Source organism: Anopheles coustani, chromosome 3 (genome assembly GCF_943734705.1).
Source record: "Anopheles coustani chromosome 3, idAnoCousDA_361_x.2, whole genome shotgun sequence".
In the NCBI taxonomy this organism is placed as follows: Eukaryota; Metazoa; Arthropoda; class Insecta; order Diptera; family Culicidae; genus Anopheles; species Anopheles coustani.
In genome coordinates this window covers 69,112,940-69,133,623 of record NC_071288.1, presented here as the reverse complement: position 1 = coordinate 69,133,623, position 20,684 = coordinate 69,112,940, and the positions used below count along the sequence as shown (strand labels likewise).

General features: G+C 43.5%; 2 protein-coding genes across 2 annotated transcripts in view; both read right to left on the bottom strand.

The window, feature by feature from the left end:
* LOC131268411 (treacle protein) overlaps positions 1 to 16,482 on the bottom strand; it is a 200,265-nt gene extending 183,783 nt beyond the window's left edge. The window contains exon 1 of the mRNA XM_058270814.1: positions 15,878 to 16,482. Within this exon, the coding sequence (XP_058126797.1) occupies positions 15,878 to 16,121 (244 nt within the window). The 5' untranslated portion in view covers positions 16,122 to 16,482. The remainder of the gene's footprint in view (positions 1 to 15,877) is intronic.
* Positions 16,132 to 20,599, bottom strand: LOC131265973 (uncharacterized). The gene is made up of 3 exons (XM_058268295.1): positions 18,174 to 20,599; positions 16,203 to 17,091; positions 16,132 to 16,152 (listed from the first exon to the last, which is right to left on the bottom strand). The coding sequence occupies exons 1-3, from the start codon at positions 20,597 to 20,599 to the stop codon at positions 16,132 to 16,134; spliced, it is 3,336 nt and encodes a 1,111-aa protein (XP_058124278.1).
* Between the last annotated feature and the right edge of the window lie 85 nt (positions 20,600 to 20,684).

Sequence of the window (20,684 nt, the reverse complement as noted above, 5' to 3'; positions counted from 1 at the left end):
GAGCAACTTAAAATCCGACATTAAACTGAAAGATATAACAAAAGCGGATGTCAGCTATACTTTAAAGTGCACCCTGTTCGTCATGGTACCAATAAAAAAGAATATTGACCATTTTTTGTGTCTTATTTGGGTATGACAGGCTTTACGCAACTCATTAAATTCCACGTTTGAATCTGAGGGATCTGATACGCACGGATATTGTAAAGTTGCACAAAAGCTGCGCTGTTATTCTTACAAAATTACCCTGTATTAGCTCAGCTGTAATTATACTATTATAGACGCAAATTATCAACCCCCCCATCAAAGCGGAAGCGTTACGCTGCATCTTCCCATTCTAGCGCAACACTTACGTCCCAGGAAGGCTAAACGAACAACGAATCACTTCCTTCACTTCGGGGCGCTGGTGCGATGATATCATTTAAATGCCACATTAGCCACACATGACACATCCCGGACTGCTGATAACAGTACGATGATGGATCGAAACCAAAGTGTACCCGCAGGTAGGCAGACACTTGACACATCCGGGCACTTACTTGCGCTGGAACGACTTATCGCGCCTCGGACACTGCGAGCCACGTTGGCGTGGCACGCACTGGAAATTACCGATCATGCCTCGCGGGGCCACCACCAGACAAGAAGACACACTGTCTAACCCGACCAACCCGACCATGTGCGTGTGTGTGTGTGTCGTAAAACGGCTCCTCCTTGTCATCGCCAGCGGTGACACTCAACACGGGGGTGCCAAAACTGTCAGCATGATCGATTGGATCGATTCATTACAGGCCGGCGGGCATGTCGCAGCTACGCAACGGTTAGCAGGAAGGCGAGGGACCTAATGATATCAAAGGTCTTCGCAAATTAGCAATTCCTTGAAATCGAGGGCGAGATCAAGCGGGTCGAGGCTTACGAATAAATTAGCACATGGCTCTCGCCTGGCAAGTAGTTCCATTCCCAAGATGGCGTCAGAAAGCAGCAACTTAGTCGATACTCTTTCTCGGAATCGATACATTTCATAAATCATATTTGTGCTAGATAACGAACATAGATTTTAATTGAAAAGCCCTCATATTAAGCTTTGTTTGATTGATTCGGAGGATGTCTCCTCGATTTAATTATGATTAAGTTTGGTATTAAGTGATCTAGGCAAGCTGCGAGCCTAATAATAAACGAACTCACAGACGTATCAGTTTTAATACTAATTAAATTAGGAATCCTGGAATTGAAGCCTAGAAACAATTGACAAAATTAGTTGCTCCTACCTTGCGTATGCTCCCTTCGACCATTTGTTCCCGCAGGTAATAAATCACATTGAAATTAGAGAAAATAAGTTCAAGCCTTTCTCCATCGTCCATCGATTTCCAACTAATCATCATATGCTCACGAGTGCTGCCTATTCTACGTGATTAATGCAATTCACTCATCGGGATTCAACATCGCATGTGCTTCAAATCAATTACCCTCCGACTTCTCGGCCAACGGGCCAATGCATCGAGTTGTACACCTCTTTCAGCGGAACTTCACATCAAACCGGCGAGCAGGATGTTGTGAAGAGTTTCTATCGATTCACAATGGATGCTAATGCACATGCACCCGCGAGACACCCGACACCCACGAGGATGCATCGGTTGATGTTGTTCGTTCGTTCACAGGTTCGTTTGAAAATCACTAATCATGCGTTTCCAATCGTGAGTTTTCAGCTTTCAAAATCATCAGAATAGATCTAGTTTGAATTAATATTTTAAAGAAGATTTAAAACAATTACTGCGGTAAAGATAACGCTTGCATTAACAAAAGTAGACAAATTTTTACTACTTTTCTTTTATTATTACTTATCTTTTTACTACTAACTTTATGTTGAAAACAAAATAAAGAGTAGCATTTCTTTTAAATTTAAAACAAGTTTGATAACTTTATCATTTAAATTGAATCCGCCGTGGCCCAAACATTAAACCATTTACAAAACTTAAAGATAGGACATATTCCAAAATTTTAGTCCAAACGGAATAAAATTGACTTCGTTCAATTAGCTTAGCTAATTTTTTTCTTATCGCCGATGAAAATCGGTCAATTTTTTTAATGCAAACGTAAGGATAAACTCAGTTATCAATAATATTATTTTAAATTGTTTCTACTATAAATCATTCTTAGCGCTGTCCGCCATGATGATCGTTAAAGACTTGATGTGCTCAAGCGTTTATTCAATGGCTGACAGCAGAGGAACGAAAAACGCCGATAAATCGTACCGCGCTGGTGATCTCAAAGTTCTTCTGAGTCGATCATTTATTCGATCTATATTTTTTACACACTTTCCATCCTTCAAGTCTTTTCCTTGATGACGGTGCGTACGGTAGAAAGAATCATTAAGAACGTGGAAATCAACCGGGACGTGCAGCTATGGACAACGTCAACCCTTAAACAGGAATCTAGTCCTTCCTTCAAGGCCGTAGAAACTGTGGAAGAAACCTTGTGATGCCAATTTTCCCGAGCAAAACCCCTTCACTTGCCTTCTTTTCTGGATCGCACAAATGGTACAATTAAATCGCAATGAGCTAAAGGGAAACTGTTCCCATCTACAAATATACACTCAATCCTCCGCTCCGGGCGGCGAAGGCTAACTTCTACCGCCATTGCCGATCCTTCTGTTGCCCAGAGGTAGAACCACATTATCGGGCACCATCGAGATGGCCTCGAGCAATGAGTTGATTATGTGTTGAAATGGTCTATGCGCGCACTTTAATTTTTATTGCCGAACGGACGACGCAAACGATGGCCGCTTTAACGCATCCTCCGCACACCGGAGCTTTAGGTAGGTCGAGATTGTAAATTGATTTTTAATTCCCCAACCAAATGGCAGATAATAGGGTATCGTTGCGAACAATGTTACAATTTGGCGAGGCTTGCAGCAACCGCACGCGATTAAGTTGCGACGCCGAACGTGTGAGAAGGCAATCAATTGTAAACCGTCGAGATTACAACGATGCGTAATTGATTCGCTTTTATTTCGTTAAATGAATGGTTGGTTAATCATCGACGAAATGTTGGTGTGTGGGTCTTATCGATTAATTTTAATTGGTTTCAACTTAATTAATGAAATCGCTCCTAACGTTGGGATAGAAGCAAATATTATAACGAAAATCTCGTTAATTAGTATGAGTTGAGCGAACAGAAGCAAAACTTCACCACAGCATAATAAGGATATAGTGAACAAGCAAATGAAATGAAATCGAAAGAGATTAAAACAAAATTGGTTAAAAACAAATAATATGAAAAGTTCAAAATGTCACTTCTGCTTCTAATACATTTAACGAACTCGAAAGAGATTGAAACCAAACTAGGTAAAAACATAATAGTTCCAAATGTGACTTCTGTTTTTAATACTTCAAATAACCAAACTCCAAATCGTGGTATAATATTTCTACAACCAATAATCAACAATACACGAATATTATCAAACACTTTTTACAAAGCACTGCTTCTCTAAGCCGAACAGTAAAATGCACAAACTAAACTAAATAAAAACATATAATATGAAAAGTTCAAAATGTCATATCTGTTTTTCATACTTTAAATAACCAAACTGCATATCTTGAAAATATGAAATCTTTTCGAAGCCGAACAGTTAAATACACTACCTGCCCCTAGAAGCTAAACGGATGATTTTGTATGTCACCTACAATCCTCTACTGCCCATAAAAAGAGGCCGTCGAAAACCACAAAAATTCCCGTAAATTTTGCACAAACTACACAGACGTTAATTTTTCCTCCGGCAAAAGCGTACTTTGGCACATACGAGCCTAGTAAAACGGCGCTAGAAATAATGCCGTAACACCCGCCAATAGAAGGAAAGCAGGAGTCGTCCACCATCCCACCAGGAACGGCCGGGAATAACTTTAACTGGGGAATTTTTATATCGCTCATTAACCTTAATGAAGAACAAGTAGGGTGACTTTCCGTGGCTGTAAAACAGAACCCGTGTACCTTGGGTGCCACGGTTCCCAGGGAGGAACAGTAACACAAACACTTGCGAGGAAGCACCCTCGCGTTGGGGTTGGGGAAAAAGAAAACATCGAAACGGGTGGCGAGTTGCAGGTTGTTTATTGGTCGAAATGTGATGTGAAAAGTGTGCAACTGTGTCCTTCGGATGGTCCATGGCACGGTAGCACCTTTTGGCGTGAGGACGCTAGTTAGGACGGTGTAACTCCCACCGGACCAAAGTGGCCGCCAACCGACACGATCTCGTTGCGGAGTTTTTCTTCCGTCGGCCACCAAGGTGGAACACCGAGGTGTTGCTCTTACGTGACAACATGGCCCGGGCCGGCAAAGAGCGGAGAAAAACGGAAAGCAGTTCGAATGGAAAACTGCAGCATCGTTTTGTTTCAGCAAGCAAAGGCGCATTTACGGGTCAAGCTAGCGTGAGAGAGTGCTTCTTGTGGACCAAAGCACTGGCCACCGGCCAGATGGCAATGTGCTGGACATTGCCTTCGCTTTAAACTATTTATGTCGCCTTTAAAAACGATATATTTTCACCTTAAGACAACACCAAAGTCTTTGCCATAAGGCACAGTAAACAGTAAAGGCCGAAGAATCCCTCTTAATACAATCTTAATTCGACGTTTCACTGAAATAAATTTATAGCTTGTTATATAAGTATCGCATAGTTTACAGATCATATAAACCTTTGATGGTTTGTTTACGATTGAATTAGAAATAGTAAATACTTCTAAAATAAACAGTTCTGCATTTTTATGATGAGAAATATTCAAAACTTTATACAAAAAAGCTCAAAACTTCACAATAAAGTAACCTGAAGTCTGTCAACTAATGCCACTTTACCATTTGAGATCTCTTCGATTATAAATCCTATCACAGGTTTAAAAAATGTGCATACCTCACTATAAAAAATTTACAGTAAAGTCAACTGAAGTATAAAAGTAAAACAAAATCTGTCAACTAATTTCACTTTAGCATTTGTTTCCTTTTCGATTATAAATTCTAGCACTGGTTTAAAATTTTTACATACCTGTTGCTAAATTTTTATTTGATAGACATAAAATCTTTTGTCCAGAAAAATAATCTTTTACAGATTTACAAAATCGTTGAAATATGGTAAAAATTATATGGAAGTATAGCAATGCAATGAAATGATTTAATTCCATTCAAAGATATCTATCCTCTCTTAAATTATATGTCTAAATTTCTTGATGGAAATAATTTCTTCTGTACACAAAAATATGCTTTGACAGATTCGTAAGTTGTTGAATAATGTTAAGAAATATATCGAAGTAAGTATATGAAACTAAATAAATGTAAAAAAAAAGTATTTCCATCGAAAGATATATATGCTGTAGCACGACCGTGTTAAAACACATCTATGCAAACGTACCAGCAAAGAACTTAGATTAGTGAAACTATCATGTATCGAAACAAAACAAAACCCCATGCAAAAAAGGAAAACGACGACATGTATGATCTTAATAGTATCGAAGCCAAACAACCAATACAAAGCACATCCATTTACATTTGTTTCACTGCAAATGAGTCGAACGTTAGATGGCAATTTCATTCATTCATCTAAAGCGGACCATCGCAACCCGGCGAGTGGATTGCACCCGAGCAGTTGCATACCAATATGCACGGAAGCTCCAAACGACGCGCAACGACAAGCAGCTGCAGCAGTCGGGAAATGGAATTGCATCGTGGTAGGAGAGAGAAAACTTCACAGCCAATAAAACACAACACTCCACTCCAACGTGGGCGCAAACGGCATCTTTCCCGGACGTTCCTGTAAAAGCGTCGAATGCGGATCGTGCAATCCCGAGCAAACGGTGCTGGATTTCGCCGTGTCATTTTTAAGGGAACATCTCTCCGGGAAGCCGTGCGGGAAACGGCAAACGAGATCTGGGGCCTTGCCGTTGTCTGCCCGCTTGCCCCGTTCGATGGGAACTGGCAGGGATCGGGCTAAATGGGAAAGAATTGCTGCTATCGGCTGCAGTCTCAATAGTATCATTCAAATCAATTTACAGTCAATTTTCCAAAGTGAGTTGAAACCGAACCAGGTATTGCCTGCGAAATCTGCTAAAACAAAAAAAGGCCAAACGCAACACAGGAAATGGGATGTTGCTACAATTGGTACAAGAAAATACACTTTTTATTAATTCATTGTGGAAAATGGAATCGCAATGAGATAAGAATCCACAGCATAAACACTCAATAAATATAATCAATTTACGGTGAAATTCCTGGCAGACAAGAACAGTGAAACAGAATTTGAAATGATTGGAATTCTTGACCATTGGCGAGACAGAACAATATTTATCACTCATCTTGTTGAAAAGAGCATACATGCATCTGCGATAAAATATATTACAGGATCAGAATCTTCCAGAGAACGAAAATTAAAATTGGTAAATATCTAACAAGTGCATTTTATTGTAACATACGATACATTTTATGGCTTCATTGGACTGAAACTGAAACAGTTTTAAGTGGATATAACAAAGTTTGACATTTAAAACTAAGGATTATTGGATACCAACAATTGAATTGTAAATTGTGATCAACTAATGCAAAAGGAAATAATAACATCGTCTCAAAAGAAGTCAAACTCTAAACATTCGTGTTAAACTGATAATCCAAACCTGTAGACAGAAACTGGCCAACACAAAACACTTCACGAAACGAGTGAGAAATCGTAGAAAAGTCGTTAAAAAGTGTAACATCTGTATTTTCATCTACGGCTTCGTATCAACCTCGCCTTCGCTTAAACAGAGGGCGTACAATCTGAATATCCACACGACAAATGGGGGAAAATTGTACTTGCTTCGGAAGGCTGGCAGAAATTCCCTATACCAAACTATGCACCTCATACAACGACGGAACGGAAAACATGCGCCACACGAACACCGAAACTTCTGCAGCAAGAATGTGTTGTGCCGCCCTATCCCCTGTCCAACCGGCGAACAACAACTGGGAGGATGCATAAAACCTATCCGAAAGAGCATCGCTTAAGATGCAATTTGTTCGCTCTGCAAAATAGGGCCGAATCTGCATGCTTTGGTCCCCTGGCCCGGCCAGCGTACAGCGATGCGAGCGGATGGGGCCCATCGGATATGCTGCATCTTTCATGGAACACCTTTCGCTCCGGAAAATACGGTTATTAATGGGTTGGTTGGTTGGGTGTTGCTGGCAGTTTTGTCACTTTTCAAATGCAACAAAGGGAAGGTTGAAGGTGTGGGTGTGCTTGGGAGTTGTTTTCCTTCCACTGGAACAGCATACACGTGAACTTGAGGGACGAGCCAAGGAAACGTTGTCAAAGTTGTGTGCCAAGGGGTTGCAAATGTTTCAACGTTTTTCCATGTTTACCCCACCCTTTCCAGTGCAACAATGTTTTCGAAGATATGCATTTTTCATGTTCGGTGCATTTGGTTCGAACACCTGCTCGGTTTAAAGTATTCAGGAACCTAGCAATTGCGAGCCTCTTTAGCTAGACAATAGTAAGGTGCTTAAAAATTTAAGAAGGAAATTTATTTCATTTACAACAGTAGAATAATAAATATACAAAAGTATGATATGGTAGAGAAAATTTTACGAACAACAAATTAAAGTAATCGCATGTGTGGAAATCGGAATGCAATACTTTCGAAACGAAATAAAAATTGCAATTACTGTAATACAAAGAGTGATGGGTCTAGAAAACAATTTAAAACTATACAAGGGCTTTTCAACACTTTAATGAATTAAGAAATCGTTTTCAATTAATTCAATCATATGAAAAATAGTAAAAATCGTCAAGTTCATGTTCATTGTTAAGGTCTACGACAAACCTACAGGTGAATAAATTATGCTTCTAGCAATAAATAGAGGAAACTCTATTCAAAAGTTTATAATTCTATATCTCAGATGGAATTGAAATATCAACCAAAAGTGTTCTAATTTTTACACAAAATAAAGACACGTTGCATTCCAAAAATTTCTAAGTAGTGTAACTATTCCTTTTATTACCTTTTATCTAAAGTAAATGTAGATTGATCCTACGAATAGCTCTGTCACTTGAATAAGTCATCCGTGTCTCAATTCCTTACGCTCACAAAAAGCTCCATATATAATATAAGCATTTTTAAAGCACAAGTAAGGCTCCATATCGCTTACGTCATATCAAAGTAAACCCTTTTCTATTTGTTCTTTAAAATTCCACGCTATCTGCTTACGCGAGATGGCGTAACCTTAAGCCTCCCTCGGGAACCGAACCGTGAGCTCTTCTATTTCCTGCACGATCCATCATGTCTCACTGCATGGTCCCACAGTGGGGGGAACGGCACAACTTCTCCCGAAAGAATTCAAAGTTTTTGCGAACCAACTTTTAGCCTTCCGTGATCCCGGGGAGTGCTTTCGCAAACGCGAGCCACCTCGCATCTGCTTTCGCGCATCAGGCACTTCAAATTCAATTCACCACGAAAGTAGCAGTTCGAGAGCAGATCGTACGTGACGGACGCGAGATGAAACTTTATGCTTTTGCACCCGAAAATAAAAAGGGAAAAACAAACCAAACACCACCAGGTAAGCAAAAACTGGTCCACAAAAAACATGGGGAACGTGTGCTTCAGCGCCAGTGGGACTGTTTGGCGTTTGGGAGTACGCCACGGCGTCTAACTTCGTCGAATGCCATCACCACCATCATTGTGTGTTTACATTTCTATCTCCAAAGACTCGACTGGAGTCTGTCCCTCTCCTCCAAAGCCACGGATTCCCCGGGATGGTCTTCTGTTTGATTCCTTTTTCCTAACCTCTTTCCTTATCTGCCGGGTACACTTCGTCCTCGCAGACTACAACCTGCTGGCAGTAGTAGCGAAATTCTAAAATTTTGACTGTTACCTCCTCCGAAATAGTTGAAACACTGTGGTAAACCTCACAAAAACCACCCCTTTCTGTGGGATCCAAAAGATAATAAAAAGAATCCTCCAACGAAACAAGAATTCTAGAGCTCTCCCGCTTGAGGCGGAAGTTTCTCTAGCAGGAAGTTCTGCCTCTATTCGCGGTTCGCTCCGGTGTGCAACCATCATCCTTCGAACGCTTCGTTGATCAATTTACTTTCTGCACTAGGTTTGATTTATCAACTTCCAAGCAGTCCTTCGCCAGTCCTACCCTCAACTACCCAGACATTCCGGGAGGAAGTCGTGACTGACGTGATCCATCCTTACTGTAGCGCCAAACACAAACAAATCAACAAAAAAAAAAGAAAATAAAATAAAAGTAACGTAACGGAATGCTCCATCGGGGACGTGAATGTGGCGCGCATTTCGCAACTCCCCAAACGGTGAAAATTCCCCTGCTGCCACAAACTGTTCTGCAACTTTTGCGATTTCGCTGCAGAAGCATTGCATGGCACACACATACACACACACACCTATCTTGACTGAAGCCGTTGGTTGTTAGTTTTCCCAGCCACCGACCCGGCACCAAAGCGGACAAGTAGCCGATCCGGTGGTCCACACCAATGCCGAATCGCAATTTCAAAATCCGTATAGTTCCTGGGAAGAGGTCACTTGACGGGGGGAGAAACAAAAAAAAAGGCAACAGAGATCAACTCCTGCTTTCCGTTTGTAATATCGATTCATAAAGGAGAAAGAAAAACAGATACTCTTAGTAGTGGCCATCTCGAGCAGAAAGCAAAACTTTACACACCTCTCGCTTGAACGTGGATAAAACACTGGCGAAGGAAATGGCGATGGCAATGCATGACTTCCGGCATACCAGGGCCGCGCGCCTGGCCGAAAAGTTATGCCGACCACAATGGGAAAGGAATTCAATCGAGAGGTCGCATCGGCTGATGGATTGTTGGGAAATGTTTGACCGACCCGAACCGAAACTTTTGTAATTGAAAATTGGTTACAGACCAAGTGCCAGTAATAACCGAAACTAACGGATGGCAAACAGGATTAAAAGTAATTTAATTTTTCAAAACATCACAATACAACCAAACCATTCGGAAAATAACTGATGTTTTAAACGGTTTTACTAAAAAAAAAAGAATAAACACAGAAGATTCACAATAAACTACAACTTATGACAAATAGAATGAAAATATCGATGCTATTGGAAGGAATTTGTATAAAAGTATACACCTTAAAATGAAAAGCTTAATTGATTTATCATATATTTTTCATAATGTTCATTATTTATCATCTTTCTCAACCAGGTTAATAATCAAATTTATTTTCTTTGAAGAACTGTCATTCCATCTACAACATGGAATCTTTTTTTTCTGCATAAGGCATTCTTAAACGTGATCTTTATTTTTATAGAAAAACGTAGCTTATGCAAGATGTTTTATTGTTGTTGTATAAAATACACAACAATTCTTCAACGACAAAATAAACCTCTATACTTCCACAATGTTTTCTTACCGCTGGCACGAAAGAGTGCCTAGAGAAAGAGTCCAATGGCGGTATTATTTTCTTTCACAAAAGCTCTCACCACAACGCCCACCACAACGAAACAAACGGATGCGCTCCTTGTGGAGGCGTCGGGGCATTTCGAAATAGAAAAAATATAAATCTCGCTATATTTATTTTGCATAACGAGATGCCGAGATTAAATTGCAAACCACGAGGGAAAGGGCTACCGCGAGAGCAGTTTCACACTGAATACACACCACCACTGGAACGATTCAAGGTGAATATAATGAAAATTTTTGTCAGTCGAAGGTAAAGATACCGAAAGCAGTAAGTACGAGAATTTATACTTTAACTGATGATATCAACAAAAAAAAACAAAAATCATTCACTTCGTTATTGATCTGGTAGTATTTTATATTTAATGATAAAATATGAAGAGTTGCTTTGTAGAAAACGGAACACCAACAATCTCGCCACAAATAAAATTGACTTCTTGATACGTCAAATGAAAGTAAAAATCTATCCATTGACAATTAATAAAAGTTTTGAAAAAGGTCAAAGTAAAACATAATCGGAACAGAATTCAATCAATTGTTCATTTGCATTCAAAACTGTAATTCCCGAGAAGGAAAGTGAAAACAAATGCAGGAATGTCTGAATGGAATACCTCGATCCGGGCCGGAGTTGGAAATGTCAGTTTCGCTTTCGATCACGCTCGTGGTGATTTTGTCAGCGGTATTTGCTCGGGATTTTCCTCTCCTCATAGAAAATCGGAAAAATCTACACACACCGCAAGCTATCGAGAGCAAAACTTTCCTCACTTCCTTGGCCTGTCGATCAGGATCCGGAACGGTACCGACGATTGATCGGTTAATTTGGATCGTTTGATGATGCTTTCTCCCAACCGCTGGTAATGAAATGCGAAGGATTTTCTACGACCGGAACGCGATCGAGCTTGCCCTTTGCCTATCTATTGAGTGTCAGCTGTTGTTTTGGCAAAATAAACTCAAACCCCAAAGGGACGAGGTAAGGGAGGATCGGTGAGTAGGAACATGCACGACAGTTGGATGGATGTCTGGGTGGTTGGAATACAAGGTTTTTCCTTCCATTCCATCCTTCACGGCCAAACGGAAAACACGGAGCCCGCCGGTGGTTAAAATTTGTCCGACGTTATCGACAGCTCCAGTAAGATTGACAGACGACGACATTACACCACCGAAACGAACGTGAAGAAAACACGAACCGTAATGCACATTTTGCAAAAGGCTGTCGCGAGGCAAAAGGCTCCATGCGCCACGCCTTCCCCGTACCGAATGTGTCCCCACCAAGCAACAACTAATCCGCTGGCGAATGACGCCAGCAACGACGACAACAAGAATTGGCATTACCGCAGGACATGTTGCCAGCTAGTTGGAGCCACCAAATTAATCCACCAATCTTGTCCAGTGTCACTACGCTCGGTGTGTTTCGGAGCACTCCAGAGCAGCTCCACGCTGCCATTGACCTTTGCGTTTGGCAGATCGATCGAAGCAACGAGGAACGTTTCCTTTCTTAACGAGAAACTTTGCTATCGTTCGAAATAGAGGGTCAAAACTAGGTTACTTTAATGAAACAGAACTAAGAGTAAATATAATTAAAATAAAATGGAAAACACTTAAATATGAAGAAACAGTTACAAAAAAGTCTAAAAAATTTAGTTCAGAAACAACTCCGAAGTTATTCAAAATTATTATCCAAACACTAATATTGAAAAAAAAGAATAAACCTGATCTATCCATGATAGATTTAACTTGTTGGCTTAGCGTGTGGCACGTTGACACGTTGATCATTTTTGATAGCCAGCTGTATTTAGTTCTAAATAGTTTTTGTCCCATAAATGAATAAAAATGCAACATAAAAATTAAAGTAATATTAAAAATAATTCTTTGAGAAACTAAGTCTTAGAATACCGTTGGTTTTAAACATTATATGACAAACCGACAAACAAATTTAACCAAAAATGATTGTACTAAAAATCTGTACTAAAACAGCATAGCGGTTAACGAAGAGTTTAAATATTGTGGTTAAATTATTAACCATTACCTCGTAATAGCTTACAATGCATGTCACCATCATCACAGAAACTAATGGAATAAATAAAGTCCTGAGCGCATTCCTTTCTCTATCATTCGATAGATCTTGACTTGATGTCCACGCATAAGGTTTATCACAAAGCTAAAACACAAGACGATCGAAGGCAAAAAAAGAAATAAAATATGGCAAATACCACCCCGAAAAGCATATACAAATAGAACGAAAATTACTTTGTAAAACAAATCGTATTAGTTTGCTCTAAGCAGATCACAAGCTCATCATTTGAAAGAACATTATGTATCGACAGTGTCATTTCATTAGTTCGATTGGTTAAACAGTTTCAATTTCTAGTACGCTCTAGAATCCTTCCATGATAGGCTAGACCGTAGTGGCACGGTTTTTACTGTTTAACACCACGCGGCGTCAAACGTCATTGGTGTGTCGGGACCATCGAGGATTAAATGACATGGGCTTAAATCGACAACGAACGCCCTTCGGTTGTTAGCATGCATCCTAACGCAGGCAGCCGGGGTAAGCAAAAGTGACGTCCCAAAGACCGAACCTGCCCGCCCATGTGCCCTCTACAAACACCCATTCTAAGTCGAAACGGACCGACCGAGATGTACTGCACTCGTCCGATATCCGTCGTGATAAACGTGCCGGGCAGCAGGCGACCGACTCCGGTCTCGGGCAGGCTGAAAGGTGAAAGAAACCGTATAATTCCGTTTGCTTCCGCATTAATCCTCTATATTTGTACGTCACCCAGAGCCAAGCTTAGGGTACGTGGCAGCGAACTCGGTGTCCGGGGTGCAGCGACGAATAAACGACCGTTTGCCAGCAAGCAACCGTGGCCAAATCAAGACCAATCCTGGCATACGTGAACTAATTGCACCGCATACAGTCCCCGGACGTACCCGCGACGCCTGCTAGAGGAAAGCGGGAGGATGGCAGCTTAATGCTGCGAGACTCATCCTGCACTCCCCCACTCTGTCTGCGAGCCGGTCGGACACATAAATCCGACACATGGCGCCCACACGGACCAGCCCAACCCTGGCGCGACACTCTCGTGAGACGCGAAAAGAGCCGCACCTCACCGAATGGAAAAGGTGGGAAAAAGGAGATAAATAAGGTCCTTGAGCTTTTGCTAAATGGCAACTAGGAGTGCAATTTTTTTCCCTCACGGCCAAAGCCCATGCTTAGAGAGACACATTGCAGCTCGAGCTAGAAGCGTTTAGGTACCGAAGCGACTGGAAAACCAGTGGTTGGAAAAACGGGCAGGAAAGAGTTCCGAGTCGCAATTTTTCACCTCTCCGCAGCTGCGGTCATATTTATCAAATGTCAAAAACTTTAATTGCTGTTTCCCGGCCCATCACCCAGGCTCGCCTCGTGCGCCCCGTTTCGGCATCCCATCCACCAGTAAGGCACTTCGAGCATCGAGCTAAAATTGGATCCGGATCCGCGCACGCGAGCGAATGTGGCACACGATTTGACATTTACGCCCAGCGTTTTCTTTCTTCGCACGGTCTTCGGCTGCATCCCGGCCACCAAGCGACACACGCCCCATCTCCCAAAGCACGAGTCAAAGATAAAAACCCACAAGCTTTCGGGATGGATGGTTTTCGGTACGATGTCTTCCGAAAAGTATCTCAATGACACGGTACAGCTAAACGAAGGCAATACACCGAAGCACCTTCACCAGTAGCTAGGAGATGGTCGAAAAGCACCTAGAAAGGAAATGACGGCCAACTGATGGACAGCGTTTGTTGTTTTGCGTGTTCTTACCTACTAAATTCAGGTGAGTTTATCTTCTCCCTCGCGTTTGAGCAATTAAAAGGTAGTCGGTTTGCTACTTTTAGTTTACTTTCAACGTTTATATTGCCTTGCAATATAATTATTTTTATACCCTTCTTTTTACTGGACAGCTCAGTAGCGCATACACATTGCGCTCGGTTGAATTTTGATAAGCCAAGCTAATTGGATGAGGAAATGGTATTATGGAAATGGATTCACCTGCGCAACGTCATTTTCTAGCTTTTTTTTTAATAATAATGGAAAACAACAATGGATTCTTAAAGAAATATTCATGAAATCATAACATAAAATGCATAGATTATGTGTGCATATTGGGCCAATTTTTCTTTTAGAAATTGCAGAAATAGAATCGCAGTACGGAAAAGTTTAAAAAAATAAAAAGCTAAAGCTTTTCTGAAACATTCAACAAAGTGGGAAAAATTGAAGGTTATAAGAATTAATATTCTGTACAGTTCCTCAAACAAATTTTTGTAACCTAAAAATTTGGGCAACTTTGACTGCAATGAAATAATAGAATAATATCAAGCATAGACAAACTATCAATGAATAATTAAAAACTGTAACCTGCATATTGAAAACAAAAACATCGTAGAAGATCTGTTAAAATTGAACATAAAAAAAAGAACGAGATTCCCATACACGTTAATGATTGTAGATAAAATAAAAAGTAAATCACATTGTTATAAAGTAAAAGTAAATCACATTGTTTTACTTTCGAATTTGATCTTACAAAAATACTATATCATTTGAACCGGTTGATATTAGACCGTTAGGGATCACTGGTTCTCCGTATCGTTATAGAATCACATGGGTCTGTATCGTGCCATGAGTGTTTCTAAAAGGTTCTTTTTGCATCATGGAACAAATAGAGATAAACACCCTTTTTTTCTCAAAATTACCCAGCCAGCATGTACCGGTTATCAGGGTGACAGTTGTGTGACCAGACTAGAGCAAAGTTTTCCGCTGCACGAAACGGAAACTAGGGGGTAAATCTGAGGCACAAGGGAGGATATCATTTAAGTGAATCAAAAAATCCCCCACAAAGGTGCGATAACGGTACGTCGCTTGTTTGCAAGGAAATTGTTTCACTGATTAGCCCCATACATGCACATCATGATCGAGCGGAAGGAGGAAAGTATTTAAGATTGGATTCGAATCAATTCGATGGTGCACTCAACTCAACCACCCACTCAATGGCATTTTGCGGTTGGACTACGACCTTCCGAACGACCTTGGCAATCGGCCACTGTTTCAATATCGACTCAGTTCGGCAATGGAACCCGGTGCAAGTTATCGCAGTATGAGACAGGAAGACGCGCGTCACATACGATGCACAACCGATTCGAACAAAAAAAGTCACGTCGATGCACGGTCTTTCGTTCAAATTAATTGCCAACTCGCTTATCTTATCGCGCACCTGGAGTGTAAAGAAAGCTTTCAAACAAATTCCGCCTCCGGGAAGCGTTGCGATAAGGGTTGAATAATATCACAACAACACCTTCGCCCCCCCTCGGACGCACTATACCGTCCGCCTTTTGGACAGGCTGAAATGAGTTGGAGGTGAGTGGTTTTTAGTTTCGATCAAGTGTACTCACCTTGTTCGACTGGATCCTCTTCGATCGGAGCCTCTGCGTTATCCATCTCGCGTTGAACAATTTTCTCGTGATCGTCTGCTGGTGCCGCCGACTCCGACATCACTTCTATCGATTCACCACTTGCCACTGCCGGTTCGACTACCGTCTCCGGTACGTCTTTGTCCGCGTCAACAACCTTTACACCGTCGGTATCGGTATCGGTGTCGCTAGTATCACTCGCACCACCCACGGCGGTCTTCATCATTGCGTCGTCATCACTCACCGCCGACAGCACCCTGTTCCCGTGGTCATCACCCTCATCACTAACTGCGCGCTCAATGCCAACAATGATTCGCTCATGAATCTGTTGTATCTGCTCCGAACTGTCCTCGACGTCGAGTGGTTCGACCTGCGCTTTGACCAGCTCCTCGAAGTCACTCTCAACGGTATCGCCTACGACGATGTCTACGTCACCGCAAATCGCATCGATATTGCTATCGTCCTCCTCCACCTTAACGGCCTTCGTTGCTGCCTTAATCTCGATCGGATTCGGTGCACTCGAAAGTGCCGCCTTATCAACTAACGCACTACCACCGCTCGCTTCTACGTTCGCACTACCGTTGCCGTCTTCCATCGTTACGCTCGTTCGCTCGGACGCCACTGGAAGCGGGTTTGGTTCCTGTTCCTGCTCGCCGTTCTCGGCGCTACTGTTTGCATCGTCCGGCACGATCTCGGACTCGCAGGTGGATGTTGGAGTCTGCACCGAGATCTTCTCATCGTCGTTATCAGCGTCGCGCGGACTGTTTACACACGCCTCCACCACCATCATCGCAGCCGTGCGTGATTGCATACCGGGTTCTTCCGGCTCCTGTGCTTCACCGTCCGGCTCATCGTACGCTTCGTCGAGACTGTCGGGTGTAAAGCAACCATTCGAATCGGTTTGATCTCGATCGTTTCTAGCATCACGATCACGGATCGCTCCCGGCGAGCTCATCATGCTATCGCGCTCCATCCCGGAACTGGCTGGCTTCTGTTCACTTGCGCCTTCCAAATCCATCACTGCACTCTGCGCTTCGCCACGGTTCGATATTTTGGTGACTATTTTGCTCGACGGCAGGGCCGAATGTGGCAGTTTGGGCGATTCGTCATCGAGCGGTTTTTTCCTTTCACGCTGCTGGTTGTTGTTTGTGTCATTGATAACGGTCTCGTCGGCCGTATCGATAATAACTATCGGGCTGCAACGAATAATAAGAAAAACGAAAACAAAAATGTTATATCAGGATACGATATTTTACCATATTCCCAGCATATGACATATTTATGTGCTTTATTGACGATAGATTAGTAATTAGAAATGGGCATTCATGCAGACGAACGACTCTCTCGGATGTTTTCAGTGAAATATGCACCACACGTACGGAGAAACTATTATCAAAAGTTGTTAAAATATTTTATTTTTACCAAAAAACAGAAGCTCACTTTTGGAAAACACAATACTCAAGAGTCAGAAATCGTAAACTTGACTTGACTCGATGTTGACCTCCGGAAATGAAACAAAAATTTCGATTATAATAAAATAACTGGAAACGTTTTTATCGCCTACTCTAAATGCATATTATTTGTTTTAATATTGCACATTTCAGTACTGAAACGGTTTTTACCGATCAACAACTTTGTGGAAGCAAAGATTTTTCCATCGTTTCCAGTTTTGGAGGAACTTAAAAAAGCATTCACAAGCTTGCACTCAACTTGGATACAACTTCAAAGCTCAACAAGCTTTCTTAAGGCCAGTTTACACGATGCGAGACTATAAAAGCCCGAAAAGCTCAATTTTGAATCTACATTATTCGACGAAAGGCTCCAAAGCCAACAAAGCACAATGTTTGCCGAAGCTTTCAAAGCTTTGTCTGAAGATGGATGAGTCGGTTTTGGAATGTAATTTGTGAATTGTTTTTTTAAAAGCATTTGAGTAAATGGTAAATTTAACTTATATGTGAAGTAAACAGAAAGCAGAAACATTTACAACTGTATACAAGTGAAAAGCGAAAGACGGTTGGTTACATGGAACGCTGACTGCCATGGCTATCATTTTTGATAACCAAGTGACATGAGTTCAACCATGTTAATACGTGAAAAAAAACTTAACAAATTAAATTAAACATAAATGTGGTAGTAAATACAATAATTAATCCTTTAGAATGAGTGGTCTTTGCTTGGATTTCGAAAGCCCTTGATTTAAAATAAAATAATGTTGTACTAAACATTGTACTAAAAATAACCTAGCAGACGAAGTGTACATAACATAAAAGTTTCTTACCCATTATGTTGGTGCTCTAGCGAGGAAAATTCTTCCTCCACTTCCCCGATCGGCGGCAGCAGATTAGACGTCCAGGGGAAATTAAAGTACGCCTCCGACGGCCCGCCGGACACAATCTCGGGCGGCCCAAGCTTTTCGCCATCCTCGTCGCTGTATCCGTCCCCGCTAAGGAACTGCTCCGGCGTGGTCGCTTCGCGCGAAAGCACACTGCTACGGTCATCCTCATCCTCCGAGCGATCCCGCCGGTACATTTTGTCGTCATCATCATCGTCACTCGAGCTGCTCTCGATGTACGTGTGGTCCTCGCTGGAAATGATTTTGATGCACTTGCGTACGATCGCTGCCGGTTCCGGTAGCTCGTATTGACCCTCGTCGGTGTCGTCGGGGTGATGCTGTGCCGGCGGTCCCTCGTAGCGGACACCCGACGTGGGTGACGCTGGTGGTGCGACGGCTTCCACCTCCTCGAGACCTTCCATCGAGAGGGACACTTTCGGATGAAAGTCGATCAAGCGTGGAAGATCTGCTCCGACCACCGCGGCACCAGGGGGTGAATCTTTGTTGCTTGATGTCGGGACTGTTTTATCTGCCTCCGCGCCAGGTTCGCCACTGGAACTTGTCACCAGTGCACACTCGTGAATCACCTCCGTCGCTTCCTGCAACCAGTTTTGGATGGTGTTGTATTCAGCTCCAAGGGGCGCTACCGGAGGAGGGTTTGTCGTCGATTGGATTGGGGGGACAACAACTGCCACCGCTGTCGGTGGGCTACCTCCGTTCGCTTGCTTCGTTGGCTTTAGACGAGGCGGTGGTACAACGATCGGTATCGGAACCGGTATCGGAGCCCGCTTTTTTGGCTCCACTAGGGCAGCCGCCTGTCGAGGCAGTGGACGTGGTGGCACTGCAGCTTTCAGTTCGACATTTTCATACACACCACCAGAATCGTTCAGAACCTCCGCACTCGACACACGCCGACCCGACGAGCCCACACCGAACGGTGCCCGGTGCAGCACCATATTCTCGTACGGCTGCACTGTCTGTATGGTGACGTTCTCGTACGGCCCGCCGTACGGCACGGCCACGTTCTCGTAGTTGCGATTTTCGTCCACCTTCATAATGGTGACATTTTCGTACTCCCCAGCAGCAGCAGCAGCAGCAGTCGGTGGCTTTTCCACAGCAGCCGGCACCTCCAGCTGGACCACATTCGTCAACGGTGGCGGTGGCTTGAAGGTGAACAGGTTGGTCGGCTCGAACTTGCTCTCCAGATTGAACTCTTGCTCGAGCAGCGTGAAAGGCTTCAGGGCCTTCGCCAGCTCGATGCTCTGTCCGATGCCGTTCGGCCCGTTCGACGGTATGGTGTAGTCCTCCGACGACAGGCTCGACGAGCAGATCGAGAACTTGTCCACCACCGTCGAGATGGTGCTCGCCGTATCGTCCGACTCCGAGATCAGATCGCTGATGTCATCGACCGCGAACAGGTTGCTGTAGGTCTCCGGATCCGGCGGCGGTACAAATGGCTCCGGTGGTGGTGGTTGGGCAGCAACCGGCGCTGGCCCGGTGCCCACCTTACTCGGTGGACCTCCACCGGTGTCTCCCGATTCACCGCTGTTACCGTTCGGTTGTTCCACCGTCGATTGCTTCCGTTTGTGAAGCTTTCTCGGTGGAACGGGTGGCGGAGGAGGTGGCGCACCTTTACGCTCCGGTAGATCACCGCTACCACCACCGCCACCTTCCGCACCGTTACCACTCTCACCGGGCACACCGCCATTACCGACGGTGTGGCTTTCGCTGTAGAAGTTCTGTACCTTCCCTTCGCCGTTGCGAACCAACAGCTTGATGGCAACGTTGCTGTCCTTCAGACACTTGACGCACTCGATGCGGGTCATTCGGGTCACGCTCACACCGTCGATCTCGAGTATTTCGTCGCCCTCGCGCAGATGTCCCCAGCTCGCCTGTACGCGCGACGCCGGACTGTTTTCCGCGCACGACTGTATGAAAAGTCGCTGGATTTTCTCGTTGCTTTTCGTGCCACCCTGGAACTTCAGCCCGAAGCCGAGCCGCTCCCCCGGTAGCCGGTAGACGAGCACCACTTCCGGCGCGTTTGGTCGCTCCCCTCGTCCACCCCTTGCTCCTCCGTCCCCGCCATGGTTGATCGACAGTACCGTCACGAACTGTGAATCTTCCTGCTCCTCCTGCTGTGACTTTGCTGCTGCTGCTGCGGAATCGGAATGCGACGTTGGCGAACCGGCACCTTCTCCATGATTGGAGCTGTTTTTCTTCGTCACTCCACCGTTCATCGTCGGGTCTTGAGGAATGCCATTCGCGACTACCGCCGTCGCCGTCGCCGGAACGTTCACACTCGACGCAACGCCAACGACGGAAGCCATCTGCAGCTGATCGTCCACCGAGACGACGGTTACATATTTATCCATTTTATCCATCCAGTCTTCATTCACTTTCGGTTTCAGCCCCGCGTACGTCGCGTACTTCCACGCGCCCTGGCCTGTCGTCTCGGTC